General features: G+C 43.5%; 2 protein-coding genes across 12 annotated transcripts in view; one reads left to right on the top strand and one right to left on the bottom strand.

Moving 5' to 3' along the window:
• The window catches only part of TK2 (thymidine kinase 2), a 63255-nt gene that overhangs the window by 24866 nt on the left and 12360 nt on the right, over positions 1-26029 (bottom strand). For 5 of the 10 annotated variants that reach the window (XR_014060307.1, XR_014060308.1, XM_081513322.1 and 2 more), the window contains exons 1-2: positions 5184-5347; positions 4270-4307 (exon numbers count right to left, since the gene is read on the bottom strand). Coding sequence is in view for 6 of the 10 variants with exons in the window: in XM_081513322.1 (XP_081369448.1) it covers positions 4270-4307; positions 5184-5331 (186 nt within the window). In the remaining 4 variants the exon portion in view is untranslated. Of the gene's footprint in view, positions 1-4269; positions 4308-4446; positions 5071-5183; positions 5348-5856; positions 5945-6344; positions 7041-7108; positions 7220-26029 lie in introns of those variants that run through there. The other 5 variants (XM_081513325.1, XM_081513326.1, XM_081513327.1 and 2 more) reach the window with 5 other exon arrangements.
• CKLF (chemokine like factor) lies at positions 6896-25669 on the top strand. 2 transcript variants are annotated; one of them, XM_081513344.1, is made up of 4 exons: positions 6896-7060; positions 17433-17591; positions 22242-22337; positions 25492-25669. In XM_081513344.1, the coding sequence occupies exons 1-4, from the start codon at positions 6983-6985 to the stop codon at positions 25606-25608; spliced, it is 450 nt and encodes a 149-aa protein (XP_081369470.1). In that variant the 5' UTR covers positions 6896-6982; the 3' UTR covers positions 25609-25669. The 2 variants fall into 2 exon arrangements, with proteins under 2 accessions (XP_081369470.1, XP_081369471.1); XM_081513345.1 differs by lacking the exon at positions 17433-17591.

The raw sequence follows: 26029 nt of genomic DNA, 5'->3' as shown, positions 1-26029 counted from the left end.
AAAGAGAAAAACAAATGTCATATGTTAATGCATATGTATGGAATCTAGAAAGATGATACAGATGGGTCTGTTTGCAGGGCAGAAAGAGAGATGCAGACGTATAGAACAAACGTGTGGACACGGGATGGGGAAGGTATGGGTGAGATGAACTGAGAGTGTGTTACTGACATATAAACACTATTGTGTATAAAACAGATAGCTAGTAGCAAGCTGCATTTATAGCACAGGGAGCTCAGTTTGATGCTCCATGATGAGCTAGAGGGGTGGGATTGGGGGTCTTTCATCTGCTCACTGAAGGCCTTCTATGGGCCAGGCACTGTGGACTCAGCAGCCAGTCCCAGCTCCCACTGAGCTCACAGGTGTGAAGATGGGGAGGAAAGTAAAACGGAACTACAAGAAAAGATGTTCATGGTGCCATGGGAGCACAAGGCCAGCCAGCACCACTGCTCCGGAGAATGTGCCAAAGTTTACCTCGCCCTTCCTCTGCTGTGAGGCCTTCATTCCAGCTTCCCATGATTGTAACTGACACTGTGACGTGCCATCTATCCTTGTTTCTTGGGGGGTAGGGGAGGGTTGCACAGCTTGTTGGATGTTAGCTCCCCGACCAGGGATTAAACCCGTGCCTCCTGCATGGGTTGGAAGCCCAGAGTTTTAACCACTGGACCACCAGGGGATTCCCTATCCTTATTTTAAAATAATAACATTTCATCTTTTCTGAAAACAGATTTTAAGCATTCTCACAGTAAGAATACAGGGAACTGACCCAAAAAAAATCACTAATTCCAGAGATAACCATTATTTAAATGTTTAATCTGAATCAAACTTTTCAGAGGCAAACAAGTTTGAGCCCCAAAGCCCCCACCAGAAGAATCAAAATATGTATTATCCTATTAAAGACCCTGAGAAATCTTCCATAAAAAGGAAACTTGCCCAAATGTCCAACCAAGTGGGATCCACGCACATGAGGGAGCACTATCACCATTAAGCAATAAACAGAAATGAAGTGCTGATAAACGCAATAACATGGATGCACCTCAAAACATTATGAAAAATGAAAACAGCTAGTCACAAACACCAAATGCTGTATGATTCCATTTTATAGGAAATGTCCTGAAAAGGCAAATCCTCAGAGACAGGAAGCAGAGTAGTGGTTGCCTGGCTCTAGGGGAGTGACTGTAAATGGGCACAAGGTTTCTTTTCTGAGTGATAGGAATGTTCTAAAACTAGACTGTGATGTTGCACAACTCCATAAATTTACTACGAAATCATTAAGCTGTAAACTTAAAACAAGTCAATTTGGGGGTATGTACATAACTTAATAAAGCCATTCTTTAAAAAAAAAAAAAAAGGAATGCAGTTTAATTTTAATCTAACAGTCAAAAAATTAAGACTTTCCACTCTCACCCCTCAAATTCTCTCTCCCTTTCCCTCATACATACCCACTGTTACGACTTCCCAACTTTCCTTTAACCAGACTAACAATTTCTTTCCTTCTTTCCCCGCTATGGATAGTTTATATATTATTTCATTTGGATCATAGTTTATATATCTTTATCCTCTTCTTTTTTATCTCTTACAAAGTAAGTACTTTCCTAGGTTGTTACGTATTTTCAAAAACATGATTCTGAATGGCTGAATAATATTTCATCACATAAGATACACCATGAATTATTGAAATCCCTACTGTTGAATGTTACATTCTCTCTAGTTACTTTTATTATAAAATTGTTGTCATTTTTTTGATATGATAAATCATGCTGTAGTGAGCCTTCTTGTCCATAAATCCTTGTCACTGGCTCCAATTATTCCCCTTCAATAGACTTTTAGGAGTATAATCAATGCATCCAAGGATACGTGAGTTTTTATGATTGTTGATGATGATGCCAAATTACCCTCTAAAATGCTGTCCCAATTCACACCCCTTTTTCTAAATGAAAAAGATGGATGGAAGACCATGTGCCTTTTACCATACTGTGCCAATACTGGGCATATCCTATCCTAAATCTTCATTCATTATGAATAATAATGTCTGTCACCAGGCATTCAGTGTTAGCCCCTGTGGGTTCTGTACTTTGCCAACATTGTCACAGTGATCCCTGAAACAATCACAGCTAAGAATTATTTGCGTAGATGGGGAAACTCAGGCTCTGAGAGGTTAAGGACTTGTCTACCTCTACTAAAGAGCACAACTGGGGCTTGAACCCAGGTCAGAGGTCTGATCCACAGCTTTCCTTACTCCATTTCCAAAAGCATTTTTTCTCTGTTAGGGAGGTGGAGCACTTTTATCTGTTTATTAGCTATTAACAAATTCCCTCAGGAAAAGTCCATTCATATTTTGTTCATTTGAAAACATTAGTCACTTCTTTTTAACCCAACTTTGGAATTTATTTTGCAATTCTGGGCAGTGACTCACCCCCCAGCTGTAGCTCAGCCCAGATATTCCCTGTCCAGTTCAATCCCATGGGATGTCCCATGGGCACCTCAATTCATCATCCCCTCAACACCCACTTACGGCTTATGTTTCCATTCCCGTCTTCAGGAAAGGCTACATCATCTACCCAGACATCCAGGGCCTTCTCTCCTCACCCATCAACTCACAACACCTCTGGGCCCTGCTTCCTACTCACTTGCAGAACCTGGCCTGTCTCCTTGGCCCCTAGTGAAGGTCTCCAACCCTCCTTGTGGGAGCAGCCTTCCTGCTGGCCTTTCCACCTCCAGTTCAGCCCAGCCAGGCCCCCTATTCCCTATCTATGGTCCACCACCTCTTCCTGAGAGGTAAACCAGATCACATCCGGTAAAGTCTTTCAGTGGCTGGGGGTGCTGGGATATGGCTCCAGTCCCTGTGCCTGACCAAAGGCTCTCCCCAGCCACCTCTCTGGGGTGACCACAAGCCTCAGGCTCTCATCTCTCAGTGACTTGCCCCTGCAGTTCTCACTGCTCCAACACTCCTGCCTTGCCCTGTCCTCCTTCTCCCAGAAGGCCTCAAGACTCCCCAATTCTCCCCTCAGTCATCATCCTTGAAAAGCTCTGCCCCTACTCCCTGTGGCTCTAGATCCACCATTGTCCCATTCACGCTGTCTCCCCCATCGGACCACAGGCTGGCTCACTAACAACAAAGGCTGTTGGAGTCCCAGGTCCACACTGAAACTCAGAGGATTTGTATAATTAAGAGCAGCTCTGGACCAGACTGAAAGCTCCACACCACTTCCTGTGGACCACCTACTGTGGTCCACACCTACTGTGTGTCTGGGGGATATCAGACCAAACCCAGAAAGCACCAAGGACAGGCCTGGCTCACAAAAATGCTAGCTCAATAATTAATAGCACAACAATGCATCAATACCCACCTGGCTCAACTTACCAACCCCTCCCCCAGCTGTGGTGCCTGTCGCCATACCCTACCCCATGTCTAGTTTCAACAAACTTCCATAAATCTCAAGCATTTTCATCACCAGTCCTCTCCATGTGACTGCTCTCCTTCCCAGGCCCTCTCCACCACCCCAAATACCCCCAGGGGGCCTGCCCACACCTTCCACCTTCTACAGACCCCAGCCAAGGTACTCCTGCCCACACCCACCAAGTAACTCCCTCTCCAGCCATATCTACCACCCTGCAGCTCCCTGAGCCTCTGGACCAATGGTGACCAAAATACTGCTCCACCACAGCCAGCTAAAGGCTTAAACATCCCATGGGCATGTACAGTTTGACCCTCCTTTGACCTTCAACCTCACACCAGGCACAATCCCACCCCAGAGCTAGCATCTCGAAGTCACTGCACTGGTGGAACCCGTCTGTGGATCCCCATGAATTCTTTGTGACCTCCCACTCACCTACCCTTCTCAGCATTGGTGGTCTGGGGGGCAGCAGTCAGAAGACCTGCCCTCACAGTCAGGTTGTCACCTACTAACGCAGTCAAACTAACCTTCCACTTTACAAATCCTTTTGTAATCATTCATCTATTCAAGTTAATAGTCCAAATTCACCCAGAGGCTATGAATACACTATTCTCCTACCGGTGCAGGTTCTTAGCAAAGACACAGCAGAAACTGGTAACAGAGGTGGTCTCTGGGGAGGGAGCCTGGGGCCCAGGAGTGGACAGCTCTTTATCCCTGGAGATCACCTTGTATTTGTTGTTGTTGTTGTTTTTTTATGTGCACATATTCCTTCACTCTTCTCCTCAAAACATGTATTATGTGTGTGTGTGTGTGTGTGTGTACTACACATATATAATCCTACACTGGAGAGAGTGCACGTTAGAGAGAGACTTACCACTGATTTTTTCTCTTTTTCATTTTCTCTATTTTTATCTAGAAAAGAAAGGAAACCAATTTTTAAACGTGATTTTAAATAGCTCACTCTTCGGTCATTGTTATGCTTGCTCCCTGGCCTAGAAATATTTTCCAGTAACACCTGGGACCCTCCCTCGTTGGAGGGAGGCAGACCCACCACTGCTGTCTATGCTTTGAAACTGAAACTGCCGCCGGATCCTGTTGACACGTCTAGGCCACCAGTGTGCTCAGCTTTGTTCACAGAGTATATTACAATTTCCATTTTCCACATATTTTATATTTATGACCCTCAGTGATGGGTGTCCAGCCAGTTAAAACGCAGAGCGGCCTCCACTCGAAGCTTCCGGGTAGGAGAGGTCGGTGGGCATGGACTTTGGCACAGGACTCGTTTCTCCTGCAGGCCCCGGGGCTGACATCGCGGCCCACCCAGCCCACGGTGGGTTCTGAGGTGCCACTGAACTCCAGAACTTGGCTACAACGGGGGCTCTCATTTCTGAAGGGCAGGGTCTCCAGTCCCAATGGAAGAGGGAAGGGACTGAGCCTCACCAACCTCCCCGCCCCCCGCTTGCTGGCACCCCCCCCCCAAGGCCAAAAGAATGGACCCTGGAATGGCATCGGAAACCCCCGGGGAGGAGGTTCTTTCCACTCTATAGATGGTTCCGCAGCTCGGAACAGGAGATGGGTCCGGAGCCCCAAGGCCCCAACCGCCACTGCCGGCCAGGGTCCCAGGCACCTGCCACAGACCGCCCCGCGCCTTCCCCAGGCCGCCCAGGGAAATCCCGGCGCCCAGGAGGAGGGGATTCGGGTTCAAGCCGGTTCCGCGAGCCAAGGGCGGGGAGTGGGGCTGATGGCCGCATCCGGGATGCCCGCAAGGGGAACGGAGCGACGCGTTACCCCGAGGCCAGGCCCAACGCTGCGCCCCTGGCGACCCTGGGCAGGAAGCGGGGCTTCCGGACCCATCGCGGCGCAGCGCCCGGAAAGCCCAGCTCCGCAGCGGCCGCAGCAGCACAGCCCCGCCGCCGGATGCCACAGGCCCAACCATCCTTCCTGCGCGGGCCTGCGCGAGCGCTGCCGGGAGACAGGGCCCGCCTCCACGCGCCGCCAGCAGCTCCAGCCCGCCCCGCCCCGCCAACTCTTAAAGAGAGACCTCATCTCATTTCACCCTCTTCCCCGAGAAGGTAAGGGATTCGCCCTTTGCAGCCTGGAAATCTCCCCGCCAACCAGACGCAGGCAGAATGAACCCATGATTTGGCAACTTTCGAGCCTTGGATGGCCAATAACACCAGCAACTGATTGGTTAATTAACTATTGAAAGTGAAAGTCGCTCAGTCGTGTCCGACTCTTTGCCACCCCATGGACTACACAGTCCATGGAATTCTCCAGGCCAGAATACTGGAGTGGGTAGCTTTTCCCGGCTCCAGGGGATCTTCCCAACGCAGGAATCGAACCAGGTCTCCCGCATTGCAGGCAGATTCTTTACCAGCTGAGCCACAAGGGAAGCCCTAATTAACTGTTGGAAGTTGCTTAATTGAGCATCTGTTGTATCCAGGAACCAGTGACAACTCACACGCTGTCATTTATTCTTCCCAACAAGCCTGCAGGTGGCTGCTGTCACTCCCATTCTCCCAGCCGAGCTGATCCTTGGAAACAGGTAACTTTAAAAAAGTAAACAGAAGCATTCATTAAGGGGTGGAGCTGAAATTCAAGCCCATCTATCTTGCTTCACAGCCAGCGCTCTTTTCTCTGAACTTTGACATTTCCAGAATCTGGTCTGTAAATATGCTAGATCCCTCTGGAAGCTATTAAAAAACTAGACAACAGGACCCAAAGGACTCCCTTATGCTAAGCCCCACTCACCAACCACGACTTAATTATAGTTTTGGCTCTCCAGTCAGTCAGGCATCATCTGATCAGCACTAGTTAGATCTGCGGTCCCCATCCTTTTTTGGCACCCGGGACCGGTTTGTGGAAGACCTCTCCCCCACCCCGGGGCGGGGCAGGGGGTGGGGGGGAGCTGAGGAAGGGGAGGAGACGGTTTCAGGATAATTGAAGTACCTTATACTTATTGTGCACTTCATTTGTATTATCATGACATCTGCTCCACCTCAGATCATCAGGCATTAGATCCCAGAGGCTGGCAACCTCTGAGTTAGGTAACCTGATAGACCCCCTGCCATCCCCTAGGAAAGTAATATTGCAATAACCAACTTCCTTGTTCCCTCTCCCTTCTGCCTTTAAAAGTCTTTCGTTTTGTACACCTCTTAAGAGCTCCTTTCTGTTAGACTGGATTGCCGCCCTATTTGAATCATTTTTTTGTTCAAATAAAACCTTAAAAATTTTAATATGCCTCAGTTTATCTTTCATCAAATGTACAATCAATATGTGATCGTCTGGACAGACAACTAGGGGGTGGGGAGAAGTTGGCCTTCGTAGCTCCCCTGTAGGTTAGCGGAAACGCAGAGTGGGAACCGAACGGCTTTCCGCAGAGCGGGAGCCTGTGGCAGGGAGTGGGGGAACTGGCTTGCACCCAAGTGCGGCTGCAGTGACCTGCGCATGCACGCTCCAGGGCGGGAAGCCTAGAAGCGCTGCACGTGGCCAGGGTGGCCGTTGCAGACTTGGCTCAGGGCCTGGCAGAGACGTGCGCTGAATAGGGGGACCGGCGGGAAAGTGCTGCTGCTGGGTCTGCAGGGGCGATGCAGCCCCTGAAACGGAAACCAACGCATCGTCCCTTCTGCTTCAGCGTGAAAGGCCACGTGAAGCTGCTGCGGTTGGTGAGGGCGGGGCCGGAGGACCGGGGGGCGGAGTCCCAGCGCACTCGCCTGCTGGGAGATAAAGCTGCCAAGTATGAAGCGTATGCTCCCTTCTCTCCTCTTCTTTCAACTTTGTTTCTATCAAGGTCTTCTTAAAGGGAAGGCATTTCGCCCTACACCCTGGGGGTAGAAGGAGAGAAATAGGGCAACTGTCGTCTTCATCAGGGGCTTTCTGTACCCAGTAGTAACAAGGGTCAGTCGTTTAGTCGTCTCCCATTCTTTGAGACCCCATGGACTGTAGCCCGCCAGGCTCCTTGGCCCATGGGATTCTCCAGGCAAGCGTTCTGGAGTGGGTTGCCGTTCCCTTTTCCAGAGGATCTTTCCTGGTAGCTCAGATGGTAAAGAATCAGCCTGCAATGTAGGAGACCCGGGTTCGATCCCTGGGTCGGGAAGATCCCCTGGAGAAGGGCATGACTACCCACTCCAGTATGCTTGCCTGGAGAATCCCATGGACAGAGGAGTGTGGCAGGCTACAATCCATGGAGTCTCAAAGAGTCGAACACAACTAAGCGACTGACACTTTACAGACCCACTCATAAAGCAAGCTCTGCACACCTGCATGAATGGCCTACACTTGGACCCCCAAACCAGTTACCCAGGTTACCATGTGAGGCTGCTGCAGTTGTACCATTCAGACGCCAATGAGATTAAAACCAAAAACAAACAAAAAATGCACTGAGGGGTTTCGGAGGATGCTGTGTTTACTTACTATAACTTACAAGCTTTTTGTTTGTTGTTTTTTCCCCAAGCTTTATTGAGATATTTCATATATGATAAAACTTACTGATTTAAAGGTTACAACTAAATGTTTTTAGTACACTCATAGGTGTGTAGTGATATCTCATTGTGTTTTTTTAATTAATTTATTTTTTTAATTGAAGGATAATTGCTTTACACAATTTTGTTGTTTTCTGTCAAACCTAAACATGAATCAGCCATAGGTATACATATATCCTCCCTCCCTTTTGAACCTCCCTCTCATCTCCCTTCCCATCTCACCCCTCTAAGATGGATACAGAGCCCCGGTTTGAGTTTCCTGAGCCATACAGCAAATTCCCATTGGCTATCTATTTTACATATGGTAATGTAAGTTTCCATGTTACTCTTTCCATACATCTCACCCTCTCCTCCCCTCTCCCCATGTCCCTAAGTCTATTCTCTATGTCTGTTTCTCCGCTGCTGCCTTGTAAATAAATTCTTCAGTACCATTTTTCTAGATTCCGTATATATGTGTTAGAATACGATATTTATCTTTCTCTTTCTGACTTACTTCACTCTGTATAATAGGCTCTAGGTTCATCCACCTCATTAGAACTGACTCAAATGTGTTCCTTTTTATGGCTGAGTAATATTCCATTGTGCATATGTACCACAACTTCTTTATCCATTCATCTGTTGATGGACATCTAGGTTGCTTCCATGTTCTAGCTATTGTAAATAGTGCTGCAATGAACAATGGGATACATGTGTCCTTTTCAATTTTGGCTTCCTCAGGGTATACGCCTAGGAGTGGGATTGCTGGGTCATATGGTGGTTTTATTCCTAGTTTTTTAAGGAATCTCCATACCGTCTTCCATAGTGGCTGTACCAATTTAAATTCCCACCAATAGTGCAAGAGCTTTCCCTTTTATCCAAACCCTCTCCAGCATTTATTGTTTGTAGACTTTTTGATGATGGCAATTCTGACTGGTGTGAGGTGATATCTCATTGTAGTTTTGATTTGCATTTCTCTAATAATGAGCAATGTTGAGCATCTTTTCATGTGTTTGTTAGCCATCTGTATGTCTTCTTTGGAGAAATGTCTGTTTAGGTCTTTCCCCCACTTTTTGATTGGGTTGTTCTTCTGATATTGAGTTGTAGGAGCTACTTGTATATTTTGGAAATTAATCCTTTGTCAGTTGTTTCATTTGCTATTATTTTCTCCCATTCTGAGGATTGTCTTTTCACCTTTCTCATAGTTTTCCTTGCTGTATAAAAGCTTTTAAGTTTAATCAGGTCCCACTTGTTTGCTTTTGTTTTTATTTCCATTAATCTAGGAGGTGGGTCATAGAGGATCTTGCTTTGATTTATGTCATGAAATGTTCTGCCTATGTTTTTTCCTCTAAGAGTTTTATAGTTTCTGGTCTTACATTTAGCTCTTTAATCCATTTTGAGTTTATCTTTGTGTATGATGTTAGGAAGTGTTCTAATTTCATTCTTTTACATGTAGCTGTCCAGTTTTCTCAGCAACATTTATTGAAGAGGCTGTCTTTGCCCCATTGTATATTCTTGCCTCTTTTGTCAAAAATGAGGTACTCATAGGTGCATGGGTTTATTTCTGGGCTTTCTATCTTGTTCCATTGGTCTATATTTCTGTTTTTGTGCCAGTACCATACTGTCTTGATGACTGTAGCTTTGTAGTATAATCTGAAGTTAGGAAGGTTGATTCCTCCAGCTCCATTCTGCTTTCTCAAGACTGCTTTGGCTATTTAGGGTCGTTTGTGTTTCCATATGAATTGTGAAATTTTTTGTTCTAGATTTGTGAAAAATGCCATTGGTAATTTGATAGGGATCTCATTGAATCTGTAGATTGTGTTTGGTAGTAAAGTCATTTTCACAATATTGATTCCTCCTACCCAGGAACATGGAATATCTCTCCATCTGTTTCTGTCGTCTTTGATTTCTTTCATCAGTGTCTTATAATTTTCTGTGTAGAGTTCTTTTGTCTCCTTAGGTAAGTTTATTCCTAGATATTTTATTCTTTTTGTTACAATGGTGAATGGGATTGATTCCTTAATTTCTCTTTCAGATTTTTCATTGTCAGTATATAGAAATGCAAGTGATTTCTGTGTATTGATTTTGTATTCTGCAACTTTGCTAAATTCACTGATTAGCTATAGTAATTTTCTGATACTATCTTTAGGGTTTTCTATGTAGAGTATCATTCATCTTCAAATAGTGAGAGCTTTACTTCTTCTTTTCCAATCTGGATTCCTTTTATTTCTTTTTCTTCTTTGATTGCTATAGCTAGGACTTCCAAAACTATGTTGAATAATAGTGGTGAAAGTGGACACCCTTGTCTTGTTCCTGATCTTAGGAGGAATGCTTTCAGTTTTTCACCATTGAGTATAATGTTTGCTGTAGGCTTATTATATATGGGCTTTACTATGTTGAGGCAGGTTCCTTCTATACCCATTTTTTGAAGAGTTTTAATCATAAATCGGTGCTGAATTTTGTCAAAGGCTTTTTCTGCATCTATTGAGATGATCATATGGTTTTTATCTTTCAATTTGTTAATACAATGTATCACATTGATTGATTTGCGTATATTGAAGAATCCTTGTATCCCTGGAATAAACCCAACTTGATCATGGTGTATCGGAGAAGGCAATGGCACCCCACTCCAGTACTCTTGCCTGGAAAATCCCATGGATGGAGGAGCCTAGTAGGCTACAGTCCATGGGGTCGCTAAGAGTCGGACACGACTGAGCGACTTCACTTTCACTTTACCCTTTTATGCACTGGAGAAGGAAATGGCAACCCACTCCAGTATTCTTGCCTGGAGAATCCCAGGGACGGCGGAGCCTGGTGGGCTGTCGTCTATGGGGTCGCACAGAGTCGGACACGACTGAAGCGACTTAGCAGCAGCAGCAGCAGCAGATCATGGTGTATGAGCTTTTTGATGTGCTGCTGAATTCTGTTTGCTAAAATTTTGTTGAGGATTTTTGCATCTATGTTCATCAGTGATATTGGCCTGTAGTTTTCTTTTTCTGTGTTGTCTTTGTTTGGTTTTGGTATCAGGGTGATGGTGGCCTCATAGAATGAGTTTGAAAGTATTCCTTCCTCTGCAATTTTTTGAAAGAGTTTTAGAAGGATAGGCATTAGCTCTTCTCTAAATGTTTGATAGAATTCTCCTGTGAAGCCATCTGGACTGGGCTTTTGTTTTTTGGGAGATTTTTGATCACAGCTTCAATTTCATTGCTTGTAACTGGGTTCTTCACAATTTCTATTTCTTCCTGGTTCATTCTTGGAAGATTGAACTTTTCTAAGAATCTGTCCATTTCTTCCGGGTCATTCATTTTATTGCTATATATTTGTTCATAATAATCTCTTATAATCCTTTGTATTTCTGCATTGCCTGTTGTAACCTCTCCTTTTTCATTTCTAATTTTGTTGATTTGATCCTCTCTCTTTTTTTCTTGATGGTTCTGGCCAAAGGTTTATCAATTTTGTTAATCTCAAAGAACCAGCTTTTAGCTTTATTAATTTTTACTATTGTTTCTTTCATTTTTTTCTGCTCTGATCTTTATGATTTCTTTCCTTCTACTAATTTTGGGGGGTTTTTGTTCTTCTTTTTCCAGTTGTTTTAGGTGTAAAGTTAGGTTGTCTATTCAATGTTTTCCTAGTTTCTTGAGGTAGGATTGTATTGCTATAAACTTACCCTCTTAGAACTGCTTTTACTCCATCCCATAGGTTTTGAGTTGTCGTATTTTCATTGTCATTTGTTTCTAGAAATTTTTTTATTTCTTCAGTAACCTGTTGGTTATTTAGAAACGTATTGTTTAAATCTCCATGTGCTTGTGTTTTTTACCGTATAACTCACAAGTTTTGATGTGAGTGAGCTCAAGGCTGATAGAGCCCAGAGCAAGGACAGTGGAACTGCACATTTCTGGGGTGTCAGAACTGCCAAGAGATTGCAGCCAGTTCTGGATAGAGGTTTGGGAGAGAATGGACTGTCATTTGGAGGATGGTGACCTGGCTAGTTAGAGAAGTTGAAATTATCATAGGAGACTATGTTGAAGAAAATTAAGAAAAGGGGAAAGAAAAAAAAAATTCTTAAATTTTAAAGAGGTGACCTATAAGAAGAGTGGATAGAAAGTTAAAACTTACAAGGAAACAGCCCCGCTTAATATGAGAAAGAGTTTTCTATTGGGAAAGTGCCAAAATAAGTGGCCGCTTGGGAAGGCAGTACATTCCCAGACAGAAGAGGTACCAGGCGCAGGCAAGTACCTGGTGAGCATGTTGTAATGGCAGCTCAAACTCCAGGTGAGTGGGCAAAACAAATTGCATGCAAGGCCCTTCCGCACCAAAGTCTGTGATTCTGAAAAATATAACATAATGCAAGTCAGAAGGCCTGAAGGAAGTTTAGAAAACTACTCTGGAGTTCAAAGGGCTTCCCTGGTGGCTCAGAATCCCTGGTAACGAATCCCCCTGCAGTGCAGGAGGCCTGGATTCGATCCCCAGGTCAGGAAGATTCCCTTGGTAAGGGAAATGGCAACCCAATCCAGCATTCTTGGCTGGAGAATCCCACGGACAGAGGAATCTGGCTACAGTCCATAAGATCGCAGAGTCGGAGATGACTGGGCGACTAACACACTTTCACTTCAAAGAACAAGGAAATTCCCTTGGGTTGGGAGTAAATAATCAGGAAAGAAGTGACTGGAAGGTCTGGGGTTCTGAAAGCTCTGGAACGCTGGAGGAGAAACAGGATTTTGTGAGAAAGTTTTGATTTTTGACAAACGAATTTCCTCCACAAACATTTTGAATATTTACTATCTTCCCAGCCCTGAGTTAGGACTTGAAACAACAAAGACACCCAAGACAAAAGTCCCTGACTCATGGGGTCCTTCAGTTTAGACAGAGTCAGACACATAAGCGGATAGCTTTGGTGTTTGACAAGATGAAGGTAGGGCACAGAGTGAGGCATTTAAACAAGGAGGTGTCAGGAAGCTTCCTAGGGGAACCCGGGTAGGGTTTAAGAGACAGTCACCTGAGTAAAGGCTTGGAGGCAAAAAAAAAAGCATGATTTATAAGAATCCATAACAAGTTGAATGCTGCCTTATTTTTTCCATTCAACACATATTTATTGAAAACCTGCCATGTGCCAGGCACTGTTTCTGGCTCTTGGGAAGTATCAGAGAACAAGGCAAAGATCCTTGTACTCTTGGAGTTTACATATTGGGGTGCGAAGGAGGGAAAAAAAACAGCAAACAGAAAAAATAAATAAATGGTGGAGTATTCCAGAAGGTGGTAGGTGCTATGGAACAAGAGAAGACTAAAGCCAGGCAAGAGAGTATAAGAGAAGGAAGGGTTGGAGAGGATGGCTGCAGGTTGCAAGAGTAGAATGGTCAGATTAGGCCCTGTTGAGATGACTTCTGAGCAAAGCGTTAAGTGAGATGAGAGAGTTAACCATTAATACATTGGGTTAGCCAAAAAGATTGCTCAGCTTTTTCCATAAGATGTTATAGAAAACCCCAGACGAACTTTTTGGCCAACCCAATATGAAGGAAGAAGTGTTTTAGGCAAAGGAAAACCCAGTACAATGGCCCTATGGCAGGAATGTACCTGAAGTTTGTTCAAGGAAAAGCCGAGAAAACCAGGACAGCGGGGGTGGAGTGACATGGGGACATGACACAGTGGGAGATGAAGGTTTTGAATGAAGTTTTATATGATCTGACTAACATTTTAAAAAGTGCACCAGCTGCTATGGTGACAATAGACTGGGGGCTGGCAGTTGAGGGGAGAGGAGGATTCCTGTAGAGGCAAGGGTAGAAAAAAAGATGATCAGTTAGAGCTATTGCAGTAATCTGGGCAAGAGATGACTGTGGCTCAGACCAGGCCTCTAGCAGGGTAGGTTATAAGAAATGGTCACATTTGGGATATATACTGAAAGTAGCCCCAACAAGATTTGCTGATGAACCAGGTGTGGTGTGAAAAAGAGAGAGGAATCTGAGATCCCGCCAAAGTTTTTGGCCTAAGCAGCTGGAAGAATGAACTGCCACCCACTGAAAGCCTGTGGGTAAAGCAGATGTAGCCAGAGAAACAGAAGTTCAATGTTGGATTTCATTGTTACAGATATCTATTAGACATTCAAGTGGCAATACTGAATAGGCATTTGGAATATATAAGACTGGATTGTAGGAGAGATTGGCACTGCAGAAATGTGTGCTAAGTCCCTTCAGTCACGTCCAACTCTGTGTGACCCTATGGACTGTAGCCCACCAGGCTCCTCTGTTTATGGGATCTCCAGGCACGAATATCGGAGTGGGTAGCCGTGTGTTCCTCCATGGGATCTTCCCGACTCAGGGATCGAACCCAAGTCTCCTGCAACTCCTGCATTGCAGGCATATTCTTTACCATTGAGCCACCAGGAAGCCACTGCAGAAATAGAGGTATTTAAAGTCACAAGACTGATGTGATCATCAAGAGGTGATTGTACATAGAGTGGAGAAGAGGACCATGGATTGAGCCCCGGAACACTTCAACATTAAGAGTTTGGGGAGAGGAGGAAGAACCAGCAAAGAAGAATGAAAGTGAAAGTTGCTGAATCGTGTCTGATTCTTTGTGACCCCATGGACTGTAGCCTGCCAGGCTCCTCTGTCCATAGAATTCTCCAGGCCAGAATGCTGGAGTGGGAAGCCGTTCCCTTCTCCAGGGGATTTTCCCAACCCAGGGATCGAATCCAGGTCTCCTGCATTGCAGGCAGATTCTTTACTGTCTGAGCCACCAGAGAAAACCAAAGAAGAACGAGAGAAAGAGCAATTAGGGAAGTGAGAGGAACCGAGAGTATGGTGTCCTAGAATCCAAATGAAGAAAATTCTCAAGAGAATGATCAACTGTGACAAATACTGATGACAGTTCAAATAAGATGAGGATTGATACTTGAACACGGGAATTATCCTGTAGATAAATTGTCAACAACTCTTTGCTAAAGTAGACAGGAGCTGAGTCATGGAAGATTTGAACACCACGGTGAAGGGAGGCTCTATTCTGAAAACCATGGGGAGCCACTGAAGGGTTCTAAACAGGTGGAGAGTTGCACAGATCTTCATCTTAGAAATTTCACTGTAGTATCTTTGTCATGTTAGTTCAAGGAAAAGATACTGAAGAGCAGCAATTGGAATGACTAAGTGGATTCCCAAAATGTTTAGGCATTAAGTCAGCAGGACCTGATGATTGGTCTGTTGTGGGCAGTAAGTTGGAGCAGTGATCTTGGGTTTCCAGGGCAGGTGAAAAGATAGATGGTCGTAGTATCACCAATTAAGATAGTGAATACAGGAGAAAGGGACAAGGTAACATCAGTTTTGCCCACGGTGAATCGAAGATTCCTGTAGTTATTCAGATGTTCTAAATGGCTGTCTACGTGTGAGATGTTGAAGATACACCTGGGATAGAGACTCAGATTTGTTGAGCGGGTTGTGGATAGAATCTAAACAAATGTCAGTATTTTAAAGTGATGAGTAAAAGGAAAGCCCACCAAGGGAGAATAGTTTCAGAGGAATAAGAACTCGAAGAGGTGACATGGGAGTCAAGGAGTAGAAAAGTAGGAAAAAGCCAATAGCAAGTACATCATGAGGGTCCAGTAGTATAAGGATTGAAAAATGTTTGTTAAATTTAGTAATTTTGAAATCATTGATGATCTTGGCAAAAGCAGTCTACATAGAGAGATGAAGAAATGTTTGAGATATTAGTGAAATATTGAAAAATTAACTGAAAACAAAGGCCAGGAGACAGGAAAATTATAAGAGCTATAAGTATGGATTGGGGGAGAGCACAGGGTGACTGAAATCATGGGAAATGTGCCCAATTCCAAGGTTACAGACGATGGGGACTGAAAAGGTGACCCTTGATTTCATAACCCATGAACTCAAGACCTTATTTGGTTCAGTAGAGTAAATGAAGTGATTTGAGATATGTTGCTGATAATAATTATATTAATGATAAAGAACAAGTTATTTAGTAACTAGTTATATTTACTGTAAAAGAAACTGACCAATTTAGAAGTTTCAAAGTAAGCTACTTTTACTCTAATAAAGTAACTGATAGAATTATGAATAAGTAGCCTATATAGATCCAAGGTTAAAAAGAGAATGTGGATGCTGACAGACTGATCACAAAATTCTAGTCAGCAAAGACTCCTGCCAAAACCATTTTCCAAGTACACAGAGACTTTGCATAAAGCTGTATCTCCTGTAAGAACATCACAACATCAACAGACTCTCAGGGACCTACCAGCTTATTTTTTCCTTTAAGTCACTTATCATTTTTGTTTTCTATATCTTCATTTGGAAATGAGGAAATTAGATTAGATCAATTATCTTGGGTTTTTTTCACATAAGTTTTTGTTCATTCTGATTGCATTATGTTTATATAAGAGAAAATGCATTAAAAAGTGATGTATCAGAATTGTTTTTTTTTTTTCCTTTTCTTCTCCACAAGGTTCTTCAGAGAATTGTTTTTCTCTGACACTTTGTTTTAAACTTTCCTTCCCAGTATTTTTAAAAAAAATAAATTTTATTTATTTTTGACTGTGCTGGGTCTTCTTTGCCACATGGGCTTTTCTCTAGTTTTGGCAAGCAGGGGCTACCCTCTAGTTGCAGTGCGCAAGCTCCTCATTGTGGCGGCTCCTCTTGTTGCGGAGCACGGGTTCTAGAGCTCGCGGGCTTCAGAAGTTATAGCACAGGGGCTCGGCAGCTGTGGCTCCCAGGCTCTAGAGCACAGGCTCAATAGTTGTGGCGCTCAGGCTTAGCTGCTCCGTCGCATGTGGGATCCTCCCAGACCAGGGATCGAACCTGTGTCTTCTGCATGTGTAGGTGAATTCTCCACCACTTAGCCACCAGAGAAGCACCCCCACTGTTTTTCATGGCAACATTCTAAGTTTAAATTTGACAGTAGATTCCAGATTTTTGTTACGAGTTCAGGAGTGATGAGGAAGATAAGGAATTATAACAGCCAGTACATAGGCTTTTTTTGAGAAGCATTATAGGGAGAAGTAGAAAATGGGAATTTCTGTGGGGAGCAGGATGAAAGGAAGGGGTGTGTATGTTTTAAGAGAAGAGAACTTAGAGACTTCCCTGGTAGTCCAGTGGCTAAGGCTCCATGCTCCTAATGCAGGTGACCCGGGTTCAATCCCTGGTCAGGGAACTAGATCCCACATGCAGCAAGTAAGACTCAACACAGTCAAATAAATAAATAAATATTGTTTAGAAAGAGAGAGAGAAGATAACTTAGATACGTTGATAAGATGATGAGGAAAAGAGCTAGTGGAGGAGGAGAGATTGAAGGTAAGAGAGGGAAAAAGAGCTATTTAGTGGGAAAAGATAAAGGGAATGGATGTGGGAAGTGATGGTATTAGGTATACAAGTGGAGAAATTAATTAAACTTAAACAGAAAGGGATACCTAGTTCTCTAAAATGAAAAGAGAAGTCGACATCCATACATTTTAGTCTGCCTCTTTTAGATGTGTGTGTATAAAGAAGAAACCCGTTTATTTTGTCATTTTAGAATCGATCATTTTTACAGCTTAAACTTATTCAATAATCACTGAAGAGATTGTGTTTTTTTTTCCCTCTAGGCACTAACTGTGACATCTATGACCTTTTTCATCCTAGCACAAGCACCAGAGCCATACATTGTTGTCACTGGATTTGAAGTCACTGCTACTTTCTTTTTCATAGTTTTATATATACTCAGACTTGATCGATTAATTAGCTGTTTATTTTGGCCTTTACTTGTAAGTGTTCAGTTTCATTGTTAACTACTTTTTCCTGCCATAGAGAGACATTTTAATAAACTCTGTTGTTTAGTTTTCGTAAACCTTTAAGGAATCTCTAACAGGCTTAGGAAGGAGGAACTCTATCCACTGCTAATGTGCTCTGGGGAGATTCTCAGGGAATCAGAGCAACCGTTGAGCATAGATTCTCCTCAGAGCTCCATCTGAGGAGTAGATACAGCTGATGTTTCTGTTAGGGAAATTCACTTAGGGGTAGATCTTCAAAATAAATTTAAATTTAAGATCATGGTCAAATAAAATCATAGAGCATTCTTAATCTTTACCTCCCTTTGAAGTTCATGTTGATATGACCTCTAAATTAGGGAATAGAAATGGAGCCAGATACATAAGTATCTACATCTTATATATCCCTGATCACTAAATGGAAAATCAAAATAATTTAGAGGCTGAATAAAGCACAATGTTATCTTACTTTAAAATGTCTGTCATCATTGATGCTAAATAATTTTTAACTCATCTTGTAGAATCTTATTCAGTAGCATAGGGACTTTACCTGTCATACTCACAGCTTTAGGAATAGCTGCCCAGTGGAGTGCCCAAATGGTCCAGAAACTCTTGAAATAGGCAAGTTGAAGATATTAGCTAAGATTCTTGGCCTGTCAGCCTGGACAATAAGCTGGTTCTAGGAAAACCAGAGCAACTTCACTGCTCATCTTTCAAGTCTTAGCCCCCAAATCCTGTCTACTTAGGTCCCCTTTCTGAGACCCCTGCTGCCTTTCCACCCTTTGGCCGGACTGGTAGCTGCACTGATCTCATCCTTTTGGATTCCAGAGCACTCGTATCCAAGCTGATAACCCTGTATTAGGGGACTTGCGTGATGGCTCAGCAGGTAAAGAATCCTCCTGCAGTGCAGGTGACCCAAGAGCCTCGGCTTCGATCCCTGGGTCAGGAAGATCCCCTGGAGTAGGAAATGGCAACCCACTCCAATATTCTTGCCTGGAAAATCCCATGGCCAGAGGAGCCTGGCAGGCTATAGTCCATGGGGTCACAGGGAGTTGGACACCGAGCAACACTTCATGTCAACGCATATTAAGGAGAGAGGACTTTAGAGATATTCTCAAACAATAAACATGCCTTAAGGTGGCGCCTTCTGGAACCACTTTTGAAGGCCAATGATGAGCATTTCAGGCTAATCACAAGCTGAGAAAGTCCCCAAAGTGGAGAGCTGGGGGAAGGATAGGATCTCTGTGGCATCTCTCCAAACTCCTCCTTGTGCTCCACTGTGGAGCTGGACCTGACGGCAGTAAGGTCTGGACAGGAGATGACAAGGTCTTCCTTAGGTGGTCCTGTAACATCATTTAGTGGCAGAAAGGACTCAGCTAAATTATCCCAAAGAGATGATGAACATGGTTCACATCCTGTTCATCTTACACCCTAAAAATTATATAGTTGCTCTTCACACTCTGCTTTTCCAAGGTTAATAAAACTAACACATTTTAGCATTTATTTTTTTCCCCAAACTGTAATAATTCTCTGGAGCATCTTACATGTCCCAGTAATAAACTTGGGAAATAAATTTCACAGAATACATGGAGAGGGAGCGTGGCCTATGTGCAGCATACCGAAAAGTAGTCTCCAAATCTCTGAGACTCACCCTGGGCAGATACTGTACTCTGAGAAATGATGCTATCTGGTCAACTCAGTTATCACTCCAACATGAAACCCAAATTCCTCTCTGCTGTTGAGCCCATGAAATCATTTATTCAGCAAATATTAAGTATCTGCTAATCCCAGGTTCTATACTAGGCTCTTTGAGAAAATAAAACACAAATCTTGCACCTGACAGACTTTCCATATAGCCAGGAAGCAAGATTGATGAGCAATTCACTGTAATATTAATAGGTGCTCCCTGGATGGCGTGGAGGTTCCCAGGAGGAGAAGGAAACCAAATCATAATAGGCTTGCCTGAGGAAAACTATGCCTGAGTTGAGGGCTGGAGGATGAAAAGTAATCAGCTGACTGATAACAGGGCTGAGAGTTCTCCCAGTACAGGGAACAATGTGTGTGTGAGGTTCTAGGTGGAGAAAAAGCTGGACCCTCCAGGACCTGCAGGAGTTCTGAGCGGCCGCAAAGCAGAGAGGGGGCAAGAGTGGAGGTTTGAGAGGCAGTAGGAGGTCAGAGCATGCAAGGATTCAAGTGCCCTGGGTTTTAACTCAAAAGCCACTGGAAGCTTTGGGAGGTTTTTAAGTAGAGTGACACAATTAGCTTATATTTGAGATCGCTGGTAACTATGTCAATAATGGCTTAAAGAGGGACAAAACCAGAGGTGGGTCTCACAGACCCCTTAAAAGTCTGTTATCATAATCCAGACATGAAAATGAGAAAGGCCTAAATCAAGGTTAAAACTGTACCTGGAGAGAAAGAGTGTTGATGAAAACTGATAGGATTGGGTGACAGAAAAAAATCAAGGAAAGCTGCCATTTAAAGAACTGTCTTAAGAGGGTAACAAGACAGGAAGTTTAGGAGGAAGAATAGGTTTATTCGAGGGGAGAGGTGGATAATGAGTTCAGTTTGAGAAATAGAAGGTTTTAGTGCCTTATGGGACATTCAGATGGAAATGTTCAGGTCTAAGGCTTAGGAGGGAAATTAGAGCTGCAACTTTAGGGGAGTTATCACCTTGTGATGGGAAAATGGCTCCGAGGGAGAGTAGAGAAAGATGGAGGCAAGACTGGGAAATACCAACATCTGGCGTGAAAAGGAGGAGTGGCCAGAGAAGGACAGGAGAGGATCCAAGGGAGACCTGTGTCCCAGAAGTCAAGAGAGGAGAGCATTTCGAGAAGAAAGGAGTGGTGACTAATGTTACAAGTAAGGAGAGAAAGTCCAGAAAAAAGACATATATACATATGTATGTATGTATATACATACATATATATATATATATATATTCACTGTATTAATAGAGGCCCCCGGTATGGACAAGTGACAGTAAAGTGATGGGAATAGTTAGACTGAGCAGGGAAGGAGACGGATGTGGGCAGAGGGACAGCACTGAGTTGAAGAAACCTGGCCAGGGACCAAGGAGGGTAGCGAACAGAGTGAGGTCCCTGCAGAGTGGCCAATAGGAGCGTGGCCCAAGCACAATGGGGACGTTGCCTGTAACATAAGTGAAGGACACCAAGATGGTGGAAGGTTCCAATTAATCAGTGGGGGGCGGGGGGAGGGGGGAGGTAACCCGTCGATAGTTCTATCGATGGCCGCTGTCTTCACTGATTAGGAAAGGGCTTGGTCACCTGCACAACAGTTCTGTGATGCATGTCACTGTCCCAGAGGTGTAGTGCCTAACACAGTTCGGAGAGCAGGGGTCCTCTGACTGGTCCCCTCAAGTGCTCCGGGGACACACACGGTGAGGCAACCCAGGGTGTTTGTGGTGATATGTAAGAACAGGCTCAAAATTTCTAGGGTACCTCCATTTTTGTAATTAAATTTATAGTCTACTCCATGGCATACTGATGACCTCCATTTTTGTAATTAAATTTATAGTCTATTCCATGGCATACTGATGTTCGGTTTTTAATAGAAAAACAAGGCTTGAAACCACTATTAAGGATCACTGATGTTCTGGGGCAGATGCATCCTTCCCTCCCCCTCTACCCCATCCCCAGCCATTATTCTCTGCCCTTCCTAGAACACCGTCTTTATCTGAAGCCATTTATATCCACTTATTCAAATTACTACCAGGAGGCCGGCTAGCTGTCTGGAGCAGAGGTGTGGTCTGTTGCCTTGAAACAGCAAAATACCCAGCAGAGGGGAGCATTAACCTAGGACAGCTAGTCTCAATATACAGCTAGTCCTCGAAGACGAGCACTTTTTTGCTGCCTAAGTGTATCATCTACTCTTGCCCTGTCCCCATTGAATCTCTTCCTGTTTTCTTTGTAATAACTACTTTTCTAAGTTACCAGGGTTTGGAAGATTTCTGTGTTAATAATTTCTTCCTGCTACAGCTATCTGCTAACATACATAAACCATTCCAGAATAAAGACGGCTTACCTTTTCCACAGTCTACATCCATTCCAAATGTAAGTTGCACCTCTTAAAGCCACAGTTCAGAAATGCTTCATTTCAATAAATTATTACATGAATGAGCTACATCATCAGAAATGATTGCATAATTGGCCAACTGTTGCATACAGATGTGTGGGAGTTTTTTTCCCCCAAAATTAAGTTTATCCTGCTCAAAGTTTTATTAATTGCATTTTGAGAAACATTATAAAGTTGTTTTATGGTGTAGATCACTCCACACTTACTAAAACTGAGCATTCTGACTTCTACTTTAAACCTGCCACATAAGACATACCCAGTCCTAACCAGATGAGTTCTCTCTCCAACTACCTTTCAACAAAAAACAAATAAGCCCTATTAAGGAATTAACGATTGGTGTGTCATACATTAAGAGACCCATTAGACATCATTGTAGACCAAATACAATACACATGTCATTTTACAATAGCAGTTTGACTTCCTAAAACTAAGTTATTTATTTAAACTAAATAAATTTGTTTTAAAAAATGGAATTTTCAAAATCTTTAGGGAGCAGATTCATTCTGTTGGTGATCTTCATGTAACGCTAATCTTTCTATTCTGTGTTTTCAGGATATTATCAACTCAGTGGTAACAGCAGTATTCATGATAGTTGTATCTGTGTTGGCACTGATCCCAGAAACCACAACATATACAGTCCTTGGAGGGGTAAGTGGAGGTTCTTTCCAGTTTCTCCCTTCAGGTTCGATCAGGATTCAAATTTACTTGAAAAATAGACAGAGGAATAGAAAACTAGATCGTTTTCATCCTTGAGGCTATCCCAGTACACAGTACCTAGTGGCTTAATACTTTTGTGCATGAACACATGCCCTGATTAATGTGAAGGAATATGATTTCACACTAAATTTGAAGTTAACCAAATAAAGAGGTTCCTCTGTATTTCTCACAGATATATAGGGTTAGACTAAATGAGAACCTACAGTTTAGGAATCAGTTACAATACTAAGCTCTCAGAAACCTGATATCAAGCAAAAATAACAAATGGTGGATGAATTTCATAGCTATCCCTTTTCAAGAAAATGATACATCCCGCTTGTTAAGGAGAGACACACAGTTCTGAGCTCAGTTATTTCTTGTCCAGATCCTGCTACAGATGGAATAAACATGTGTCATGTAAGGGAATGGGTGGTAGGAAGACTTGTAACAAAAGGATTATTTTGAACACTGCTTGAAGAAAAGCAAATCAGTTTAATTTGAAAGGCAAGCCAAAACAAACCAAGGGTCAAGTAATTTAGTTACAGTTTCATCTGATATTCTTCTGAGATTTCTTAGAGGGGGTTCAAAATCATGACTTTTCTAGGTTCTAATCTAGAGAAGTGAATTAGAAAGTTCTTCTTAAATAAATCTCCCTCCAATTTCCTTATGTTTTCTTAGTATGGGCCACTTGGGAGAACTGGCCACATATGTCAGAATCCAGTCCATGCAGTCAAAGCTATGGTTTTTTCAGTAGTCATGCACAGATGTGAGAATTGGACCATTAAGAAGGCTGAGTGCCAAAGAACTGATGCTTTCAAACTGTGGTGCTGGAGAAGACTCTTGAAAATCCCTTGGACTGCAAAGAGATCAAACCAGTCAATCCTAAAGGGAATCAACCCTGAATACTCATTGGAAGGACTGATGCTGAAACTGCATCTCCAATACTTTGGCCATCTGATGTGAAGAGCTGTGTCACTGGAAAAGACCCTGATGCTGGGAAAGATTGAAGGCAGGAGGAGAAGGTGATGACAAAGGATAAGATGGTTGAATGTCATCACCAACTCAATGGACGTGAGTTTGAGCAAAATCCAGGAGATAGTGAAGGAAAGGGAAGCCTGGCGTGCTGCAGTCCATGGTGTTGCAGAGTCAGACACAACTTAATGACTGAACAACAACAAAGGCTTTTCCACTTCACTAGGCCCAAAGCAATTTCATGAGGGATGAGAATTACCCTAGAAATGAGATAGTGGTGTAACAGCAATTTCTCCTAGCTATCTTTAAAGATTATTTTATACCTCGACTAGGGAAAAAGAAGGAGGAGGCACAGAATTTACTTTCATTTCCTCATTAATTCATTGATTCATTCTTTAAGCGCACTTTGGTAGGTGCTGACAAAGTATAGAGCTGTAAGCCACAAGTGGCTGAGCACTGGAAATGTGGCTTGTCTGAACTGAGATGAGCTATAAGTGTAAAATACACATTGGATTTGAAAGACTTACTACTCCCCCCAAAGAATGTAGATTTAACTTATAATTTTATTATATTGTTGATATGTTGAAATTATATTATTTTGGATATATCAGGCTGCTGCTGCTGCTAAGTCGTATCAGTCGTGTCCGACTCTGTGCGACCCCACAGACGGCAGCCCACCAGGCTCCTCTGTCCCTGGGATTCTCCAGGCAAGAACACTGGAGTGGGTTGCCATTTCCTTCTCCTATATCAGGCTAAATACAGTATATTATTAAAATTAATTTCACTTGTTTTTTCTTTACTTTTTAATGTGGAAATTAGAAATTTTTAGATCAATTATGTGGTTTACATTGGTAACTCATATTTCTTTTGGATGGCTCCGGACTAGAATGTGACCCCTAAGTTGCTTAAAGCCTAATACAGGAGACAAAAGTGCAAACAGCTGTATCTAAGATGCTAGCGGAGTACTATGGAGCACAAGAAAAAGGAAGCAACTACCTCTCTCTGGCAGGCTATCCAGGTGGCTCAGTGATAAAGAATCCACCTGCCAATGCAGGAGACTCGAGTTCCATCCTTGAGTCAGGAAGATCCCCTGGAGAAGGAAATGGCAACTTACTCCATTATTCTTCCCTGGAAAATTCCATAGACAGAAGAGCCCAGTGGGTTACAGTGCATGGGGTCACAAACGAGTCAGACATGACAGAGCAACTAGACAACAACAGGATGTCTCTCTGGCAGTGGAATCATAGTTTTCCAGGAATAAAGGGGAAAAAACACAGATGCTTCCCGGTGGAGGAACCAGCAGTATGCTCAGTAGCGGAGTCAGGAAAGCATCTGTAGTAAGTGTTGGGTTGGACAAACAGTTGGTTCAGGTTTTCCTGTGACATCTTATGGAAGAACCCGAATGACTTTTTGGGGCAACCAAATACTTAGCATGGTCAGAACCTAGGAAGCTGTGTTTGAGATTCAGGATGGGAAAGGGACAGAGTCTGAAGCCAGACCTCCTGGGCAGTTGGATGGAGCTGGTGATAGCACTGACATCCCTTTTTCCAGCCCGGTGCCAGTTCTCAAATAGCCATCAGAGAACCTAAAGACCATGTTCCAGTTAATTCCCTTTACTCAGTTTTTCCTGAGGCTTATTTAGAATCTCACCCCTTATGTGGATGTGGCCCAGCCTTGGAGAGGTCATTTTGGATCATCTCATCACTCCAGTTCTCCAAAGTTTTTATCACAGCTTAAATCTTGAGCTGATGTTAACCCTGACTTTTTCTCTGGTACAGTTCGCAATAGAAAAATGGAACAGTTGAACACTGGGTATAGAAATGTTGATTAGTAACCAAATATTATCAGTAGAGCTTTAAACAGTAATATCCAGGAGCAAGAGATCCAGACAAGTATTTGCTTCAGAGCCCACACCGCTTCAGTATTGGTTTCTGCTCACTTAAATGATCTTTCCCTTTCTCTAGGAAGGTACTGGGGAAACGAGAATGCAAATAAAATGATCTCTGAAATCTCTTCCCATTCTAGTATTAGATGACAGCATAGGGAACCCTAGCAGGAGAGGAAGCTGGCAGCCAGACCACTTAAAACCTGTGTGACCGTGGCCACAAGCAGTGACACTGTGTCTTTGTTTCAGGTGTTTGGACTCACGGCCTCGGTGTTTTGTATTGCCGATGGGGCACTTATTTACCGGAAGCTGCTGTTTAATCCAAGTGGTCCTTATCAGAAAACTGCTGCTCATGACAAACTATGAGTTTTGTAAATTTATATTCTTTTTAGTCGATGCTAAGTATTAAACATATCTCTTTTTCTAACACATACTTTCTGTAGTTCTAATTTTCATCTCAATATGGGAGCTAGAAGAAGAGATTTAGGCACTGTGCGCCCAGCGCTTCCTGGCACTGTAACTTCCAAGGAAGCGCTGGGAATCCGGCCTGAATCAGATCGGATCCCTTTTCCTACTCCTGGGCCCAAGGGGGTGGGGGGCGGGGAGGCTGAAGGAGAAAGCGCCTGGACAGCCCGAAAATGTTCCCCAGAGCCCACTCCCCTTGGCTGGCTGGCAAGACGGAGGAGGTGGCATTGCGGGGATCTCGAGTTCCCCAGCGTTGCATCCCGGTGACTAGAGGGTGCCTGGGGGGCTGGGTTTATCCGCGGGGAGCGACAGCTGCGTGCGC

This window comes from Giraffa tippelskirchi, chromosome 7, assembly GCF_054371585.1.
Source record: "Giraffa tippelskirchi isolate mGirTip1 chromosome 7, T2T-mGirTip1v1.2.pri, whole genome shotgun sequence".
In the NCBI taxonomy this organism is placed as follows: Eukaryota; Metazoa; Chordata; class Mammalia; order Artiodactyla; family Giraffidae; genus Giraffa; species Giraffa tippelskirchi.
This window is presented reverse-complemented; position numbering and strand designations above follow the sequence as displayed.